Source organism: Acomys minous, assembly GCF_964271855.1.
Source record: "Acomys minous genome assembly, chromosome: 13".
NCBI lineage: Eukaryota > Metazoa > Chordata > Mammalia > Rodentia > Muridae > Acomys > Acomys minous.
The window spans coordinates 108,709,777-108,725,479 of NC_140495.1; the positions used below are offsets into that span (position 1 = coordinate 108,709,777).

A 15,703-nucleotide genomic window follows, 5' to 3' on the forward strand; every position below is an offset into this window, starting at 1 on the left:
CAGGCCCTGGAGAGGGGTGACAGAGAGGCGCACAGAAGCACCATGCCGCTGCAGGAGGAGACCCTCAGGGAAGTATGGGCTTCAGACAGGTGGGAGCCCCCACATCGCCCCATCTGAACCCCAGGCCCAGTTTTGGGCGCCTAGTGGTGGGGGGAGTAGAGCGCAAAAAAGACACCAACAGCCCGGTTCCTTTGTACCCTCAGTGGCCAGGAAGAGGACTGGCTGAGCCCGGAGCCCCCGCTGCGCCCCAAACAGGTGTGTCACCCGATTTGGGAATCGGAAAGGAGGCACAAAGGTGCCCCCAGGTGTTTATAGGAAGGGGGCTTCCTAGGAGAGGTCCGCTCACCGGCACCCACCTGCAGCTCTTTGCCTGGAGAATTTAGGAGAAGAAAGGAGGTTTAGGATGTGGGGTGCCCAAGAGGACTTGGGGGGCTTTGGGTCTTGGAAGTAACCATCACACATGGACGGATCATCCATCCGGAGCACCCCTTGGGATAATCCGAGGCTATTTCTGGCGGTCCAAGGGATTAGAGGGCGTGGGAGCTCCAGAGTCCCTTTCTTTCCCCGTGACCCCTATTCTGCAGCGACCCACCCAAGGACAGAAGTTGAGGAAAAAGAAATCCGAGACTCCCGAGTCCCCGGGATCCAAGCCCCGCAAAGCTGGGGGTGAGTCGGGTTGTATGTGTGTGCGTGCAGGAGGGTGTGGGTTCGGGAGGCTGAGGTGGGGTCCTCCAGGCCAGGTCCCTGCTGAGCCCCACGTCTGGCCCCAGCTGGGCGCAGGAAGCACAAGGAGCCGCCTGCAGACCCAGCGGAGCCGCCGCGCGCTGCTCAGACGGTCTACGCCAAGTTCCTGCGGGACCCTGAGGCCAAGAAGCCAGACCCCTCGCAAACCTTCCTGGTTGCGCGTGCACCAGACGGAGGAGGCGGTGAGTGAGGGGAGGGGGATGAGGAACAGAGCTGGCGCAGGGAAGCAGGTGTCACCACCGGGGGTACCCAAGCCTGAGGCGGGTGCCCCGCTCTTTAACCAATACATTTATGGGGAGCCTTAAGTACCCCAGATGGGTCAGAAGCAGCCGCGTGAGGACAGCAGATGGCAAGTGGGGGTGGAGGGAAGGCAAACTGAAACACATAGGTAGACAGGTCAGGAGGGAGGGTGACAGGGCGCAGAGCAGGGTGCCTCCCACCGCAGCCCACTTCAGGGTGCCCCACAGCACCCTGCAGGGCCTGGACTTCCGGAGCCTGTTACCGGAGTATTCTATCCACAGAGGAAGAGGAGGACTCGGAGGATTTGGATGACGATGAGCAGGAAGAGAAGGAAAAGGGGAAAAAGGAGAAAAGCTCTCTGCCCCCCAAGAAACCACCCAAGGAAAGAGAGAGGAAAGGCGAGAGCCTGGGCGCAAGGGGTAGGTGCCGGGAGCGAGCGCACAAGAAGCCATGGGCAGGCAGAGCGAGACCCCAGCGCTCTGGCCTTGTCACCTTGTCACCTCCAGCCTTGTACAGAGACTATGCCTCCTCTGGCCCTTTTTCGTCACTGATGGTCCCTAAGGAGATACGTTCTCAAGGTTGCCACATACTGCAGAGGAGCCGGGAGAACTCTGTTTTCTTTGTGGGATTTCGCTTTAACTCCATGTGGATTCGCTATATATATATGAGACAGGGTTTCTCTATATAGCCCTGGTTGTCCTGGACAGGCTTTGTAGACCAGGCCGGCCTCGAACTCATGGACATCTGCCTGCCTCTGCCGCTCTGAGTGCTGGGATTAAAGGTCTGTGCCCAGCAAGTTATAGTGTTATCTTTTTAAAAATTTTTTTTATTTAATTTTAATTTATGTCCATTGGTGTGAGGGTGTCATATCTTGGGGTTACAGATAGTTGTGAGTTTCCACGTGGGTGCTGGGAATTGAACCCAGGTCCTTTCGAAGAGCAGGCAGTGCTCTTAACCACTGAGCCATCTCTCCAGCACTCCCCCCCCCCTTTTTTTTTTTTAGGTTTTTCGAGACAGGGTTTCTCTGTGTGGCCTTGGCTGTCCTGGACTTGCTTTTGTAGACCAGGCTGGCCTCGAACTCAGAGAGTTCTGCCTGCCTCTGCCTCCCGAGGGCTTGGATTAAAGGCATGCACCACCACTGCCCGGCTTAGAGTTATAATTTTTTTTAAAGATTTATTTATTACATAAACAGTGTTCTGCCTGCATGTACACTTGCACACCAGAAGAGGGTACCAGATCTCACTATAGATGGTTATGAGCCACCATGTGGTTGCTGGGAATTGAACTCAGGACCTCTGGAAGAGCAGATGGTGCTCTTAACCTCTGAGCCATCTCTCCAGCCCCCGAGTTGTTGTTTTTTTTTTTTTTTTAAGTAGATGAAAGTAAGAAGAAATATTTGGCTAAAGACCTAGGTGCCTGCCCAGGGAGGTCTGGTCAGAACTGTGCGGGATGCTGGGATCTGGTCTCTGTGGGGTCACAGAGGCTAAGAGCAGGGGTTGGGAAGGGTCCCTGGAGGAGGGCCGGAGTCTCAAGCGAAAGCCTGGTATTCCCTCCCTCACCCATCCCTTCCGCACCTCCTACGCTGGTTCCTAGCCAGATCGGATTTTTTAGACTCAGAAGAAAACTTCACTCAAGACCAACAGACCAGAGCTCCCTCTCTGGCGTTCAGCGCCCTGGGGACTTAAAGCTTGATGAGGGGTTAGAAGGCGGTTCTTAGCTCCAATAGATTTCTTCTTCCCCTGACCCTTGCCCACCCACCCCCAACTCATCTCCTATTCCCAGGGGACCCAGGAAGTCCCGATGCCCCTCCGAAACCGCTCCGAACCAAGAAGAAGGAGGCGGGGGAGGGAAGCAAGCTGAGAAAAGCCAAGAAGAAAGGTAAACTAGACAGCGGGGGTGAGGGGTTGGGGGAGGGGGCGCGCATGACAGGGGCCGGTGTGGGGGGGGGGGCGTGGCGCTGTGGAGACTCCTTCTTGTATCTTCTCTGCAGGGGCTGGGGAGACTGACAAGGACTCCTCAGGGACCCCAGGCGCTGTGAGGAAAAAGGTTCCAGCAGCCATGTTCCTGGTCGGCGAAGGTGGCTCCTCTGAGAAGGGCGTGAAGAAGAAAGGTGGGTGGTTGAAGGGTGCTGGGGACGTGAGCATCGCCTAAGCAGAGCTGAGCGCGCATGTGAGTGAGAGCTGGGCCACACTGGGGGGGGGGGGGCGCATCTTGCACCCCTGATCTCGAGGCTCTGACCAGAATGAGAGTTGACCTTTTTAATGGCTGTGGAGAGGATTAAAAGGAGTTGGGAAAACCTGGCCAATCGGGGTGAAGGGTCTACAGCCTTCCCCCCTCCATGCTCAGGGGCCCCCAAAGGATCAGAAGATCAGGAGGAGAAGGAGGAGGAGGAGGAAGAGGCGTCTGCAGTGATGAAGAACAGCAACCAGAAGGGCAAAGCGAAAGGGAAAGGCAAAAAGGTTGTCACCCGAGGGGCAGGTGTCGGGGCGGGGGTGGGGGGGCTTCGGGGTGAGGACCTGGCTCCCCATCTGTGACAGGGCACTAGGCCTAGGAACATCAGGTTCATGGGCAGGGAAGAGGCATGGCTCAGGGCCCCCATGGTCCTGTGCGCTCTGCTGTCCCAGCCTCCCCTCTGCAGGACAAGCATCATCGGGAAAGCTGAGCTCACGGCAGCAGAGCACTGGCTCTTTGCGGGGAGGGAGTGGATGGGAGAGAATACGATGTAGCCCAGGCTAGCTTAGAACGCCAGATCTTTCTGCCTTAGCCCGACTGGTTCTGGGGTCACAGGTAAGAGTCTCTGCCTGGCTTCCAGGAGGCACATCTTACCCACATTTGGGGGACAGTCAGTGGCTGGGAGTTTGGCTAGCTGGACCAGTTGTTAAAATGTTCCAGTCTGCTGCTCTGAGTTTACCTCTCGGGACTTCTAGCGTCCCAGTCACCAAATGGCTCTGGTTCCATGTGCATTGAGCCCTAGCGCATGGGACGTGCAGACAACAGGGTCAGAGCTAACCTCAGCTACCTAGTGAGGCTGAGACAAGCCTGGCCTACATGAAACCCTGTCTCAAAAATAAAATAGGACCACAAGAAAAAGAAAGAAAAAAAAGCTCTGCCTCAAAAACACAAAACAAACAAACAAACAAAAATAAAATAAAATAAAAAAGAAAGAAAGAAAGAAAAAAGGAAGAAAAGAAAGCTGGGCAATACTGGCCAGAAGATCTCTGTGAGTTCAAGGACAGCCTGGTCTACAGAGTAGGACAGCCAAGGCTATACAGAAAAATTGCCTCCAAAAGAAAGACAGGCAGCCCTCCACACAGCAGGCCTTTGAAAGTCACAGGTGTAGAAATGTTTGACTAAGTGATGACTTTTCCCACCTCGCATTCCAGACATAGTCTCCTGTTTCCCAGGTTTCTTCTGGAGCACAGTCAAGATGGTCATTTGCCCCTTGGCCGAGGGCCGCAGGCTGTGCCTTACCTCACACACAGTGTAGAGCTGCTCTCGGCAAAGTGCTCAGGGATAACTCTGATGCCTCAGGTCCTGAAGTCCCCAGCATGATAGGTCAGGCTCTCCCCTGAGGCACCTGCTTCCCTCCCATGAAGAACAGAACAGCAGGAGAAAGGGCACCAGGTCACACCCTGCCTCCTTCTGTATCTTGGTGTTACTAGGAAATTCTCCAAGAGCAAAGTGAGCTGACAGGATCAGGAGTCAGCTATGTCCTGCTGCATAACAAATGCCCCCCCCAAGCTTTCCTGCTTCCAAGAGTCGTAAACCCAAGGACAGCTTCCCCACACCATGTGGGCTCAGGGTGTATTCACCAGAAAGACTGGCTAGGAATAGACAGTTCATTTCTTTCTTTTTCTTTTTGTTTTTTGTTTTGTTTTGTTTTGTTTTTTGGCTTTTTCGAGACAGGGTTTCTCTGTGTAGCCTTGGCCATCCTGGACTCACTTTGTAGACCAGGCTGGCCTCGAACTCACAGCGATCCACCTGCCTCTGCCTCCCGAGTGCTGGGATTAAAGGCGTGCGCCACCACGCCCGGCTCTTTTTGTTTTTTTTTCGAGACAGGGTTTCTCTGTTTAGCCTTGGCTGTCCTGGACTCGCTTTGTAGACCAGGCTGGCCTCAAACTCATAGCGATCCGCCTGCCTGCCAAGTGATGAGATTAAAAGCATGTACCACCACGCCCAGCTGGGCTGGTTGTTTCTCACTAAGGTGGTTTAGTCCTTGGATGGAGACCTCTCTTCCTCTCAGTATGACCTTTCCTGTAGGCATGGCAAGACCTCAGTTTCTATACAACAGGGACAGCCACCCCAGTGTGTTAATGAAAACAGAAAGAGTTGCTATTTGGAGAATGGTGCACATCTCTACATTGAGAGGCCAAGGAGGATTGGAGCGAGGCCAGCCTGGGCTACAGAGTAAGTTTGAGGCCAGGCTCAGCTGTACAGTAAAACCCTATATGAAGTAAATAAAATAGGGGCTAGAGAGATGGCTCAGTGGTGAAGAGCACTTACTGCTCTGCCAGAGGTCCTGGGTTCAGTTCCCAGCAGCCACATGGCAGCTCACAACCATCCATAACAGAGGATCCTGTATCCTCTCCTGGCTTCCAGGGGCACCAGGCACACATGAGGTGCACAGACATACATGCAGACAAAACACTCACATATATTACAAAAAAACCCTGTCTTTAAAAATAAAAATGAGAGCTTGGTGTATTGGTGTATGCCTGTAATCTCAGCACTTGGGAAGCAGAGGCAGGTGGATTGCCATGAGTTCGAGGCCAGCCTGGTCTACAAAGTGAGTCTAGGACAGCCAAGGCTACACAGAGAAACCCTGTCTCAGAAAAACAAACAAACAAACAAAACCAAATAAATAAATAAAAATAAAATAAATTAAAACAAAAATGAACTTGAGATGCGGAGGCAGGTGGCACACACCTTTAATCCCCAGCATTTGAGGAGGCACAGGCAAGCAGATCTCTGTGAGTTTGAGGCCAGCCTGGTCCAGGACAGCCAAGGCTACACAGAGAAACCTTGTCTCAAAAAAACAGAAAGAAAGAAAGAAAGAAAGAAAGAAAGAAAGAAAGAAGAGAAGAAAGGAAAAAGAAAGAAAGGAAAGAAAGAAAGGTTTTATCCCCCTGACAGAGCCTTGATGGTGGGACCTGAACTTGATCTGGGACTGTCTGGACCCAAGCTAAATAGTTATACTAAATCACAGATTTCCAGCACCTTCTATCAGGGGGCTGAGTGTGGGGGTGGGAGGTGCCTCGGCTTTCAGGCCTGGATGCTAGGCCTAGCTCTTTTCTCCCTCCAGAAAGTGGTGAGTGGTGACCTGTCTTTCCTGGGGTGCAGAGAGGGGAACTATAGAGTGGGGTGGCCTGGCTGACGCACTGTCTGCCCACACAGAAGGAAGAGGAGAGGGCCCCATCTCCCCCTGTGGAAGTAGGTGACCCCCGGGAGTTTGTGCTGAAGCCAGCGCCCCAGGGCCGGGCAGTACGCTGCCGGCTGACACGTGACAAGAAGGGCATGGACCGCGGCATGTACCCGTCCTACTTCCTGCACCTGGACACGGAGAAGAAGGTCCTGAGAAAGGGGCTGGGGGCGGTGCTAGAGCTGGGGGAGGTGCTAGAGCTGGGGGCGGTGCTAGAGCTGGGGGCGGTGCTAGGGCTGGGGGCGGTGCTAGAGCTGGGGGCGGTGCTAGGGCTGGGGGCGGTGCTAGGGCTGGGGGCGGTGCTAGAGCTGGGGGCGGTGCTAGAGCTGGGGGCGGTGTCTGTCTAAGGCCTCCCTGGCCCCCTAGTTCCATCAGCCTTGCTCATCACCTCTCTTGGGGCACCCTTCTTTGTAGGTGTTCCTTTTGGCGGGCAGGAAGCGCAAGCGGAGTAAGACAGCCAACTACCTCATCTCCAGTGACCCCACCAACCTGTCCAGGGGAGGGGAGAATTTCATCGGAAAGCTGAGGTACAGCTGCGCTTCTGTGCCCCGACATGGGGTGCTCCATAGACATTCCCCCAGCCTAGGGCATTTCACACTCTGACATGCATAGGTCTCTCGGGGGCTTTGTCTAGATGACTTTGGGGCGTTGGGTGGGGTGGGCTCCTGCATGTCAACGTCTCCCCTAGGAGGTGCAGAGTGTACAGGCCTGACCAAAGATGTCCCAGAGAAGGGCTGTAGTCTCACAGGGCTGGGCCAGGCCTGTGGCCTTTGTCATTGAGAATTAGCACCTCCCACGTAGTATCTTTTCTAGGGAGGTATACTGCAGGGTGTGGTGGTGTACACGCCCATAATCCCAGCACTTGGGGAGTAGAAAGAATCTGGAGTTCAAGGTCATCTTTGGCTGAATAAGGAACTTGAGGCCAGCCTGGGCTACATTAGATGCTGTCCAATGGAGGTGGGGGTGGGGTGAGGATGTGCCTCAGTTACTGCACTGGGAGGCAACGGCAAGCAGAGCTTGGTGAGTTCAAGGCCACCGTGATCTACACTGTGAGACATTGTCTCAGAAGCAAACAAAAGCGTCAGGTGGTGGTGACACATTCCTTTAATCCCAGCACTCAGGGAGACAGGCAGGTGGATCACTGTGAGTTCCAGGCCAGCCTGGCCTACAAAGCAAGTCCAGGACGGCCAGGGCTACACAGAGAAGCCCTGTCTCAAAAAACCAAAGAACAACAACAACAAAAACAAAACAAAACAAACCAGCCAAATATGATTTCTTTCTTAAAAAAAAAGATTTACTTATTTTTATTTTATGTGCACTGGAGTTTTGCCTGCATGTGTGTCTACGAGGGTGTCAGATCCCCTGGAGTTGGAATTACAGACAGTTGTGAGCTGCCATGTAGGTACTGGGAATTGAACCCGGGTCCTCTGGAAGAACAGCCAATGCTTTTAATCACAGAGACATCTTTCCAGCCCCAAAGGTTTCTTTCTTTCTTTCTTTCTTTCTTTCTTTCTTTCTTTCTTTCTCTCTTTCTTTTTTTGTCATATAAACCAGAGAGGGGCCATAGCTATTCTGAATTGCAGGGGGAAAGCTGAAGGCCAGCAAGATAGCAGAGCAGGTGAGTGGCCTTGCCACCAAGCCTGATGACATGAGTTCAACCCCTGGGAGACACATGTTGGAAAGAAGAGTACTGAGGCCGGGCGGTGGTGGCACGCATGCCTGTAATCCTAGCACTCGGGAGGCAGAGGCAGGGGGATCGCTGTGAGTTCGAGGCCAGCCTGGTCTATAAAGCAAGTCCTGGACAGCCAGGGCTACACAGAGAAACCCTGTCTCAAAAAAAATGAATAAATAAAGCCGGGTGTGGTGGCTCACACCTTTAATCCCAGCACTCCGGAGGCAGAGGCAGGTGGATCGCTGTGAGTTCGAGGCCAGCCTGGTCTACAAAGTGAGCCCAGGATGGCCAAGGCTACACAGAGAAACCCTGTCTCGAAAAACCAAAAAAACAACAACAAAAAAAACAAATAAAAAAATAAAAAAATAAAAGGAGGGAACTGCCTCCTCTGACCTTCAGTGTGTGCACAACCGACACTCTTACGTTCAACTGGGACAGCCAAGGCTTTCCTAGGGCCATACAGAGGGAGGCAAAATCTGAATGATTCCTTTATTCTTTTTAAACATTATTAGTCTAGGTATGGTGTGTGCCGGCACTTGTATGTCCAGTGTGGGTTTTTTTGTTTTTCGAGACATAGTTTCTCTGTGTAGCCCTGGTCATCCTAGACTCACTCTGTAGACCAGGCCGGCCTCAAACTCACAGCGATCCTCCTGCCTCTGCCTCCCAAATGCTGGGATTAAAGGCGTGCGCCACCACGACAGCCCTAGTATGTTAATGTAGAGATCAAAGAACAATTTGTGGGGTCGGCTCTCTTTCTACCTTTGTGTGGGTTCCAGGAATCAAACCTGGGTCCTCAGGCTGTGCTACAGACACTAGTGACCACCGAGCTGCCCTGCTAGCCTTACTTTTGATTTTTCTTTTTTCTTTTTTTTTTTTTTGAGACAGGGTCTCATGTAGCCCAGGCTGGAGGATGACCCTAGCTGTCGCCACACCTGGCTCTGTTTTTCCTGCTGCTAGAGGTTGAACTCAGGACTTGAGGCATGCAGAGAAGTGCTACACCATTAAGCCCCAACAGCCAGACTGTTTCAAAATAACAATGATATACAGTAATAATAATAATAATAATTTTAAAAGTTCTCCTCTTCGGATCGATGTGAGTTCGAGGCCAGCCTGGTCTACAAAGTGAGTCCAGGACAGCCAAGGCTACACAGGGAAACCCTGTCTCGAAGAAGAAAAAAAAAGTTCTCCTTTTCAAGGGAAGCCTGGATTAGGTCAAATGACCTGCTCAGTTCCAAGTCACACAGTGCCCCTTGCTCTTGTTTGCTTGTTTGGTTTTTGATCTTTCAAGATAGGGTCCTCAGGCTGGAGAAGTGGCTCAGCGGTTAAGAGCACTGGCTGCTCTTCCAGAGGTCCTGAGTTCAATTCCCAGCAACCACATGGTGGCTCCCAACCATCTATAATGAGATGCCCTCTTCTGTTGTACAGGCACGTGTGCAGGCAGAACATTGCATGCATAATAAATACATCTTAAAAAAAAAAAAGATAGGGTTCCTGTGTAACAGCTCTGGCTGTTCTGGAACTCTGCAGGCCAGGCTGGCCTCAAACTCACAGAGATGCACCTGCCTCTGCCTCCCAAGTGCTGGGATTAAAGGCGTGCACCGCCACTACTGCCTGCTAGCCCTTGCTCTTAAACCGGGTGGTTGCCGGAAGGGTCTTGGGGTGAGGGGTGGTAGGTACACTCTTGTCTTGGCCCAATTTTTGCCCACACCCTCAGGTCTAACCTCCTGGGCAACCGTTTCACTGTCTTTGACAATGGGCAGAACCCACAGCGAGGTGGAGGCGGGGACGTGGAGAGCCTGCGCCAGGAGCTGGCAGCTGTGGTCTATGTAAGAAGCCACCTCCCTCCCCTGCTCCCTGCCCCCACCACCACCACCATGCCAGGCCTCCTCAGGTAAGATGCAGCCTGATGTCCATCTCTCTGTTTCAGGAAACCAATGTGTTAGGCTTCCGGGGACCACGTCGCATGACGGTCATCATCCCCGGGATGAACTCCGACAACGAGAGGGTCCCTATCCGTCCTCGAAACGTGAGCCCCCACCTTCCTACTCCCCCACCTTGTCCTTGCTCTCTACTGACCCACTCAACGAAGTCAGGGCCAGAGACTCAACTTGCCCAAGTGCTTGTCACAGATTCCTTCCGACCACCTGCAGAACGAACTCAGGGTCTCTGTTACCGAACTCATATGGGGGGCATGGTGGCACCCTCCTGTAACCCCAGAACCTGGGAGGTGGAGGTGGGTGGATCAGTAATTGAAGGGTCATCTCTAGGTACCCACTGAGGGTTCAAAACCAGCCTGAGCTGTTTGTGACCCCGTCTCAAAGAAATAAACAGGGGCCGGGCATGGTGGCGCATGCCTTTAATCCCAGCACTCGGGAGGCAGAGGCAGGTAGATCGACTGAGTTCGAGGCCAGCCTGGTCTACAAAGGGAGTCTAGAATAGCCAAGGCTACACAGAGAAACTCTGTCTCAAAAACAAAAACAACAACAACAAAAAAAAAACACAGCCAAGGCTACATAGAGAAACCCTGTCTTGGAAAACAAAACAAAACAAAACAAAACAAAAACAAAAACAAAAACCAAAAACAAAAACAAAAAAAAAGAAGTAAACGGGGCTGGAGAAATGGCTCAGCAGCTAAGAAAACATACTGTTCTTTCAGTTTATTTTTGTTTTGTTTTGTTTTTTTGGGGCGGGTGTTTCCAAGGCAGGGTCTTACTGTGTAGACCAAGCTGGCATTGAACTCACAGAGATCTGCCCGCCTCTGCCTCCTGAGCACCGGGGTGAGAGGCGTGCGCCACCGCGAAGCAATGTGACCCCTCTTGAAGCTGGAAAACCAGCAGAGAAAGGTAGAACTGCAGACAGTGATGATGACAAAGGAACAAAGGCTGGGAGGTGGCAGAGCCGGTGGTTAAGTGTTATAGGAGGAGGGAGAACAGAGGCGGGCAGTGAGCCACATGCCTGTCCTGTGCCATGCAGGTTTCAATCCTGGGCCTCAGCAATGCAAGGTGAGCGGCCTTTCCCGTCTGGGGTCTAGGTTTCGGGAAATGATGTTCAGTGAGGAGAGCCTGTGCAAAGGCCCTGAGACAGAAGGTATCCGATGAGTTGAGGGTCAGCAAGAGGACCACCATGGCTAAAGGTCATGAGGGCTGATTCCAAGGGGCAGAAGGTACCTGTTTTACTGGATTTTTTTTTTCTCTGAAAGAAATGAGACGTCATCGAAGAGTTTGGGCCCAAGGAAAGGCACTTTAAAGAAACACAGTTGGAATGTGTGCAGTGTGGGGTGAGAGGGAGAAGCTAAGTGTCCTGGGCTCTGTAGCTCTTGTAGGCCGGGTGAGCCCGGGGTTGGAGAGACCGATGAGTGGCACGTCCCATGTTCCTGGGTGACTGATGTCACTTTACTCACTTACAGTGAAAAGTAATACAGCTGTCAGCTGCTCGTTCCAGGGAGACCAGGCTGTCATCAGAGGCCAAGCTGGCCAGGAGGCTGGGCTCTGTAGGTTCTGTGGGCCCCACAATTCCTTCTTCTAAGCCCACTCAGTAAGGACCAAGGTCCAAATGTGCCACCGCAGTGCTTTGCTTAGAGTACTGCCTGGTGGGCTGGGGTGGCTCACCTGGCAGAGTACTCAGCTGGCAGACACGAGAGGCTCTGGGTTCCATCTTAGTGCCGCAAAAACCAGGCATCAGGAACCATGGTGCGCTCTTGCAATCCCAGCCCTCAGGAGGTAGAGGCAGGAAGATCCAACAATTAAGGTTATCCTCAGCCACACAGAGAATTTGAGGTCAGCCTGGGCTATATGGGACCCTGAAACACTCACACTCACACACACACACACACACACACACACACACACACACACACACACTCTAAAAGAGGGCTTGGAGATACCTCTGTCAATAAAGTACCCGCTGCACAAGTATGGGGCCTGCATGCACATCCCCAGCAGCCATGTAAAAGCTACACACAGTGGTGTGTCCCTGTCACCCAGCACTGGACAGATAGAGAGAGCCGGGTGGATCTCTGAAAGCATTGACCACCCAGTCTAGCTCAATCAACGAGCTCTAGGTTTAGCAGGAGACTAGAAGGTTCTAGAGCACCAGTGACACAAAACTCCGGCTGGGTGCCAGCTGTGCCTTTCTACTCTTTCTCCTCAGCGCTGCTCTCTCTGGCATCTGCTGCTGCCCTGTGTGGGCCCTGCAGTGTGGGTTGAACATCAGCTGCCCACACTCACCGGCCCCCCGAGTGAGCCCAGCCACCTCTAACCACCCTTTCTTTGTCGCCTCTCCTGGGGTACCCCAGTCCAGTGATGGGCTGCTGGTGCGCTGGCAGAACAGGGCGCTGGAGAGCCTCATCGAACTGCATAACAAGCCTCCCATCTGGAATGACGGCAGTGGCTCCTACACCCTCAACTTCCAGGGCCGCGTCACCCAGGCCTCAGTCAAGAACTTTCAGATTGTTCATGCTGAAGACCGTGAGTAGCTAAGGGCCACCCAGAACTTTCCCATCAACCCGCCCCCCCCATCTCCTGCCACCCTTGGGCAGGCGCTGGGACATCCCTATGAATACCATGATGAAGGGTATAGAGCAGGTGTTAAGGCTCAAGGCCACACAGAGGAAAAGAGTGAGTTAGAAAGTATTGTTATCAAGATGAATGTCTTTCCTTTCCTTTCTTTCTTTTTTTTCTCCCTGTTTTTCGAGACAGGGTTTCTCTGGGTAGCCTTGGCCATCCTGGACTCACTTTGTAGACCAGGCTGGCCTTGAACTCAGAGCGATCCGCCTGCCTCTGCCTCCTGAGTGCTGGGAGCAAAGGCGTGCGCCACCACGCCCTGCTTCAAGATAAATTGTCTTAAGACTATGTCTCACAGTATTGACTTGGCTGTTCTGAAACTCTCTGAGGACCTGGCTGGCCTCAAACTCACAGAGATCCCCCTCTCTTGGCTTCCCCACTGCAAGGATTAAAGGTGTGACAATCAAAAAAAGAAAAAAGAAAAAGAAAAAAAAAGAAAAAGGTGTGACTGTCTTCCCCACTAAGACAGAACAGGGATTGTTAGGGTTTGGGTAGCAGCACACACCAGTGTGTGTGTATGTGTGTGTGTGTGTGTGTGTGTGTGTGTGTGTGTGTGTGTGTGTGTGTGTGTGTTCGGAGGACAACCCACTGAACTCAGGGCTCTCCTTCCATCACTTAAGCTCCAGGAATCAAATTCAGGTCAGCAGGCTTGGCAGCAAGTAGGAAATATGGACCATGCATTCTAAGTATCTACAACTTTTTTTTGTTTGTTTGTTTTTCAAGACATGGTTTCTCTGTGTAGCCCTGGCTGTCCTGGACTTGATTTTTTCAGACCAGGCTGACCTCGAACTCACAGAGATCCACCTGCCTCTGCCTCCTGAGTGCTGAGATCATAGGCTTGTGCCACCACACCCAAAGAGGTTTGTTTTGTTTTGTTTTGTTTTCGAGACAGGGTTTCTCTGTGTAGCCTTGGCTGTCCTGAATTTACTTTGTAGACCAGGCTGGCCTCTGAACTCACAGAGATCTGCCTGCCTCTGCCTCCCAAGTGCTGGGATTACAGGCATGCACCACCACACCTTTATATGTGTGCACCTGCATGAATTATGTGCAGCTGGGACCCACAGAGGCCAGAGGGTCCCAGACGCCCTGGAACTGGAGTTGCAGGCAATTGTATGGGTGCTCAGCAACTGTACCTGAGTCCACTGAAAGAGCAGTACGTGCTGACAACTCACAGACCGCCCTTGAAGACTTACTGAGGGAAAGGAGTAGCTCTCTCAGAAGCTTGGGAGAGAGGTCCCACCAGGAGTGCCAATCCCCAGACCAGACCCGGGCAGAGGGTTTTGTGTTTTAAGGTGGCTGACCTGGTCCTCAGAGGGAGTTTTAAGCCAGGACATGTGGGAGAGGTGTAGGAGAAGGATTAGGGGTTCAAGGTTAACCTTGGCTACAAGGAAGTTCTGTCTCAGAAGGGACAGGGAAGGCAGGAAGTGGGTGATGATTAACATTGATTGGGACTGGTAGCTCTGATCAGAACACAAGAGGCAACTGGTTAAAGGAGGGAACACTTGGGGTTAGAGAACGGTCTGAACCAGGGTCAATGGTCGGCCTTAGAGACTTGGGGCAAGACTGAGGAATGAGGCCAAAAGACAACAGAAAAGCCGGTGAGGGAAGGGTTCTGGTCAGGGCAAGTTTGACAGGGTCCTGTACTGCTAGATTTCAGGTTTGCTGTAGCCCCTGGCGTCAGCTGATAAGGTGAGGCCCCTGCCCTGCGGACTTGGTGTGACAGACCCTGAACAGGAGGGGCTGGTTGGATGACACAGAAAGAGGAAGGTGGCTGTAGGCTGCCTAGGGGCTGTGACTTGGAGTCAAGGAGAAAAGACTTCCCTATGCTGAGGGTTTGTCTACCAATATCGGGTCCGAAGTCACCCCACTGTCATTGTTCACAGCCGACTATATAGTGCTACAGTTCGGCCGCGTGGCTGAGGACGCCTTCACCCTGGACTACCGGTACCCGCTGTGCGCCCTGCAGGCCTTCGCCATCGCCCTCTCCAGCTTCGACGGGAAGTTGGCCTGCGAGTGACCCCACAACCCCTCAGGGCTGGGAAAGCATTCAGTTGGGGGTGGTAGGGTCCCTCCCCCACAGCTTCCACGGAAGGGCTCACCCCTCTGCCTCTCGGTGACCTCGGCGCACCCTCCAGCCTGGCACCGGCCGAGGCGGAGGGGATGGAGATGAACATCTGGTTACACAGCAATGCCTGCCTCGCCCCCTTCTCCCCAGCCACTTTCTTCCCGGGAGCGCGAGTCTGACGATCGAAGCCCCTCCGGGTCTGCTCTGGGGGGCAGGGGGGTGGCCAGAAACGGGGTCAAGGACCCACATCCCCAATAAAGTCAGTCCCTGGCTGAACGCAGAGGTGGTTCCTGGATGCGTGCACGTAAACTCAGGTGCCCATGCTCCCGCGTCCCCTTCCCTTGTCGTCACGGGTCCTCTCGAACCTCAGCCAGGAGCGCAGGGTCCCGGCCCCCCGACTCTCTCGGCAGCAGGGCGGAGATGGAGGGCCCCAGAGGTCCAGGAAGAGGGAGAAAGGGAGAAATTCGAGAAACAAGCCACTCGGGGAGAACCAGACAAACCGGGTCCGGGCAGGGCGGAGCCAGGTCTGGGGCCCCCGGAATGGGGGGGCGGGCTCTCAGCGGGAGGAGCGCTGCTGAGGCCTCAGCTGCGGGGGACCAGGGTAGAAGGGTGGGGATCCGGAGACCCTGTGCGCCACTTGGATGCGCCGGAGGGTTCCTCGGGACCCTCGACACCTCCAGGAGTCCAGCCCAGTGGGCAGAGCTCACTTTTGGCTCCGCCCCAGGCCTGATCCCCAAGATTCAGCGGGGTACCCCAAACCGAATAGCACAGGGGAGGTGGGGACTCTAAGATAGAGAACTAGAAGTGGGGTGCGCGGGAAGGTGATCCGCAGTGACGGGCGTTCCTGGGGCTGGGTGGTCAGAGAGACAGCAGGCCCAGGCCCGCCTTAGACCACGCCCCCAAACACCGCCCACCCATGGGCCCGCCCAACACTTCTCCCGCCTACCGGACCCGCCCCTCCTGCCCGCAGCCCCCACCCCCCGCCCGGCTCCTCAACACAA

At 53.6% G+C, this 15,703-nt stretch overlaps 1 protein-coding gene across 1 annotated transcript; it reads left to right on the plus strand.

The window, feature by feature from the left end:
• Window positions 1–42: 42 nt before the first annotated feature.
• TULP1 (TUB like protein 1) lies at window positions 43–14,978 on the plus strand (the record flags this gene model as incomplete). The annotated part of the gene is made up of 14 exons (XM_084754353.1): window positions 43–89; window positions 204–255; window positions 585–666; window positions 771–926; window positions 1,266–1,403; window positions 2,767–2,862; window positions 2,975–3,094; window positions 3,331–3,443; window positions 6,379–6,552; window positions 6,818–6,930; window positions 9,790–9,901; window positions 10,003–10,101; window positions 12,370–12,541; window positions 14,521–14,978. The coding sequence occupies 14 exons, from the start codon at window positions 43–45 to the stop codon at window positions 14,652–14,654; spliced, it is 1,608 nt and encodes a 535-aa protein (XP_084610479.1). The 3' UTR covers window positions 14,655–14,978.
• Window positions 14,979–15,703: the final 725 nt, after the last annotated feature.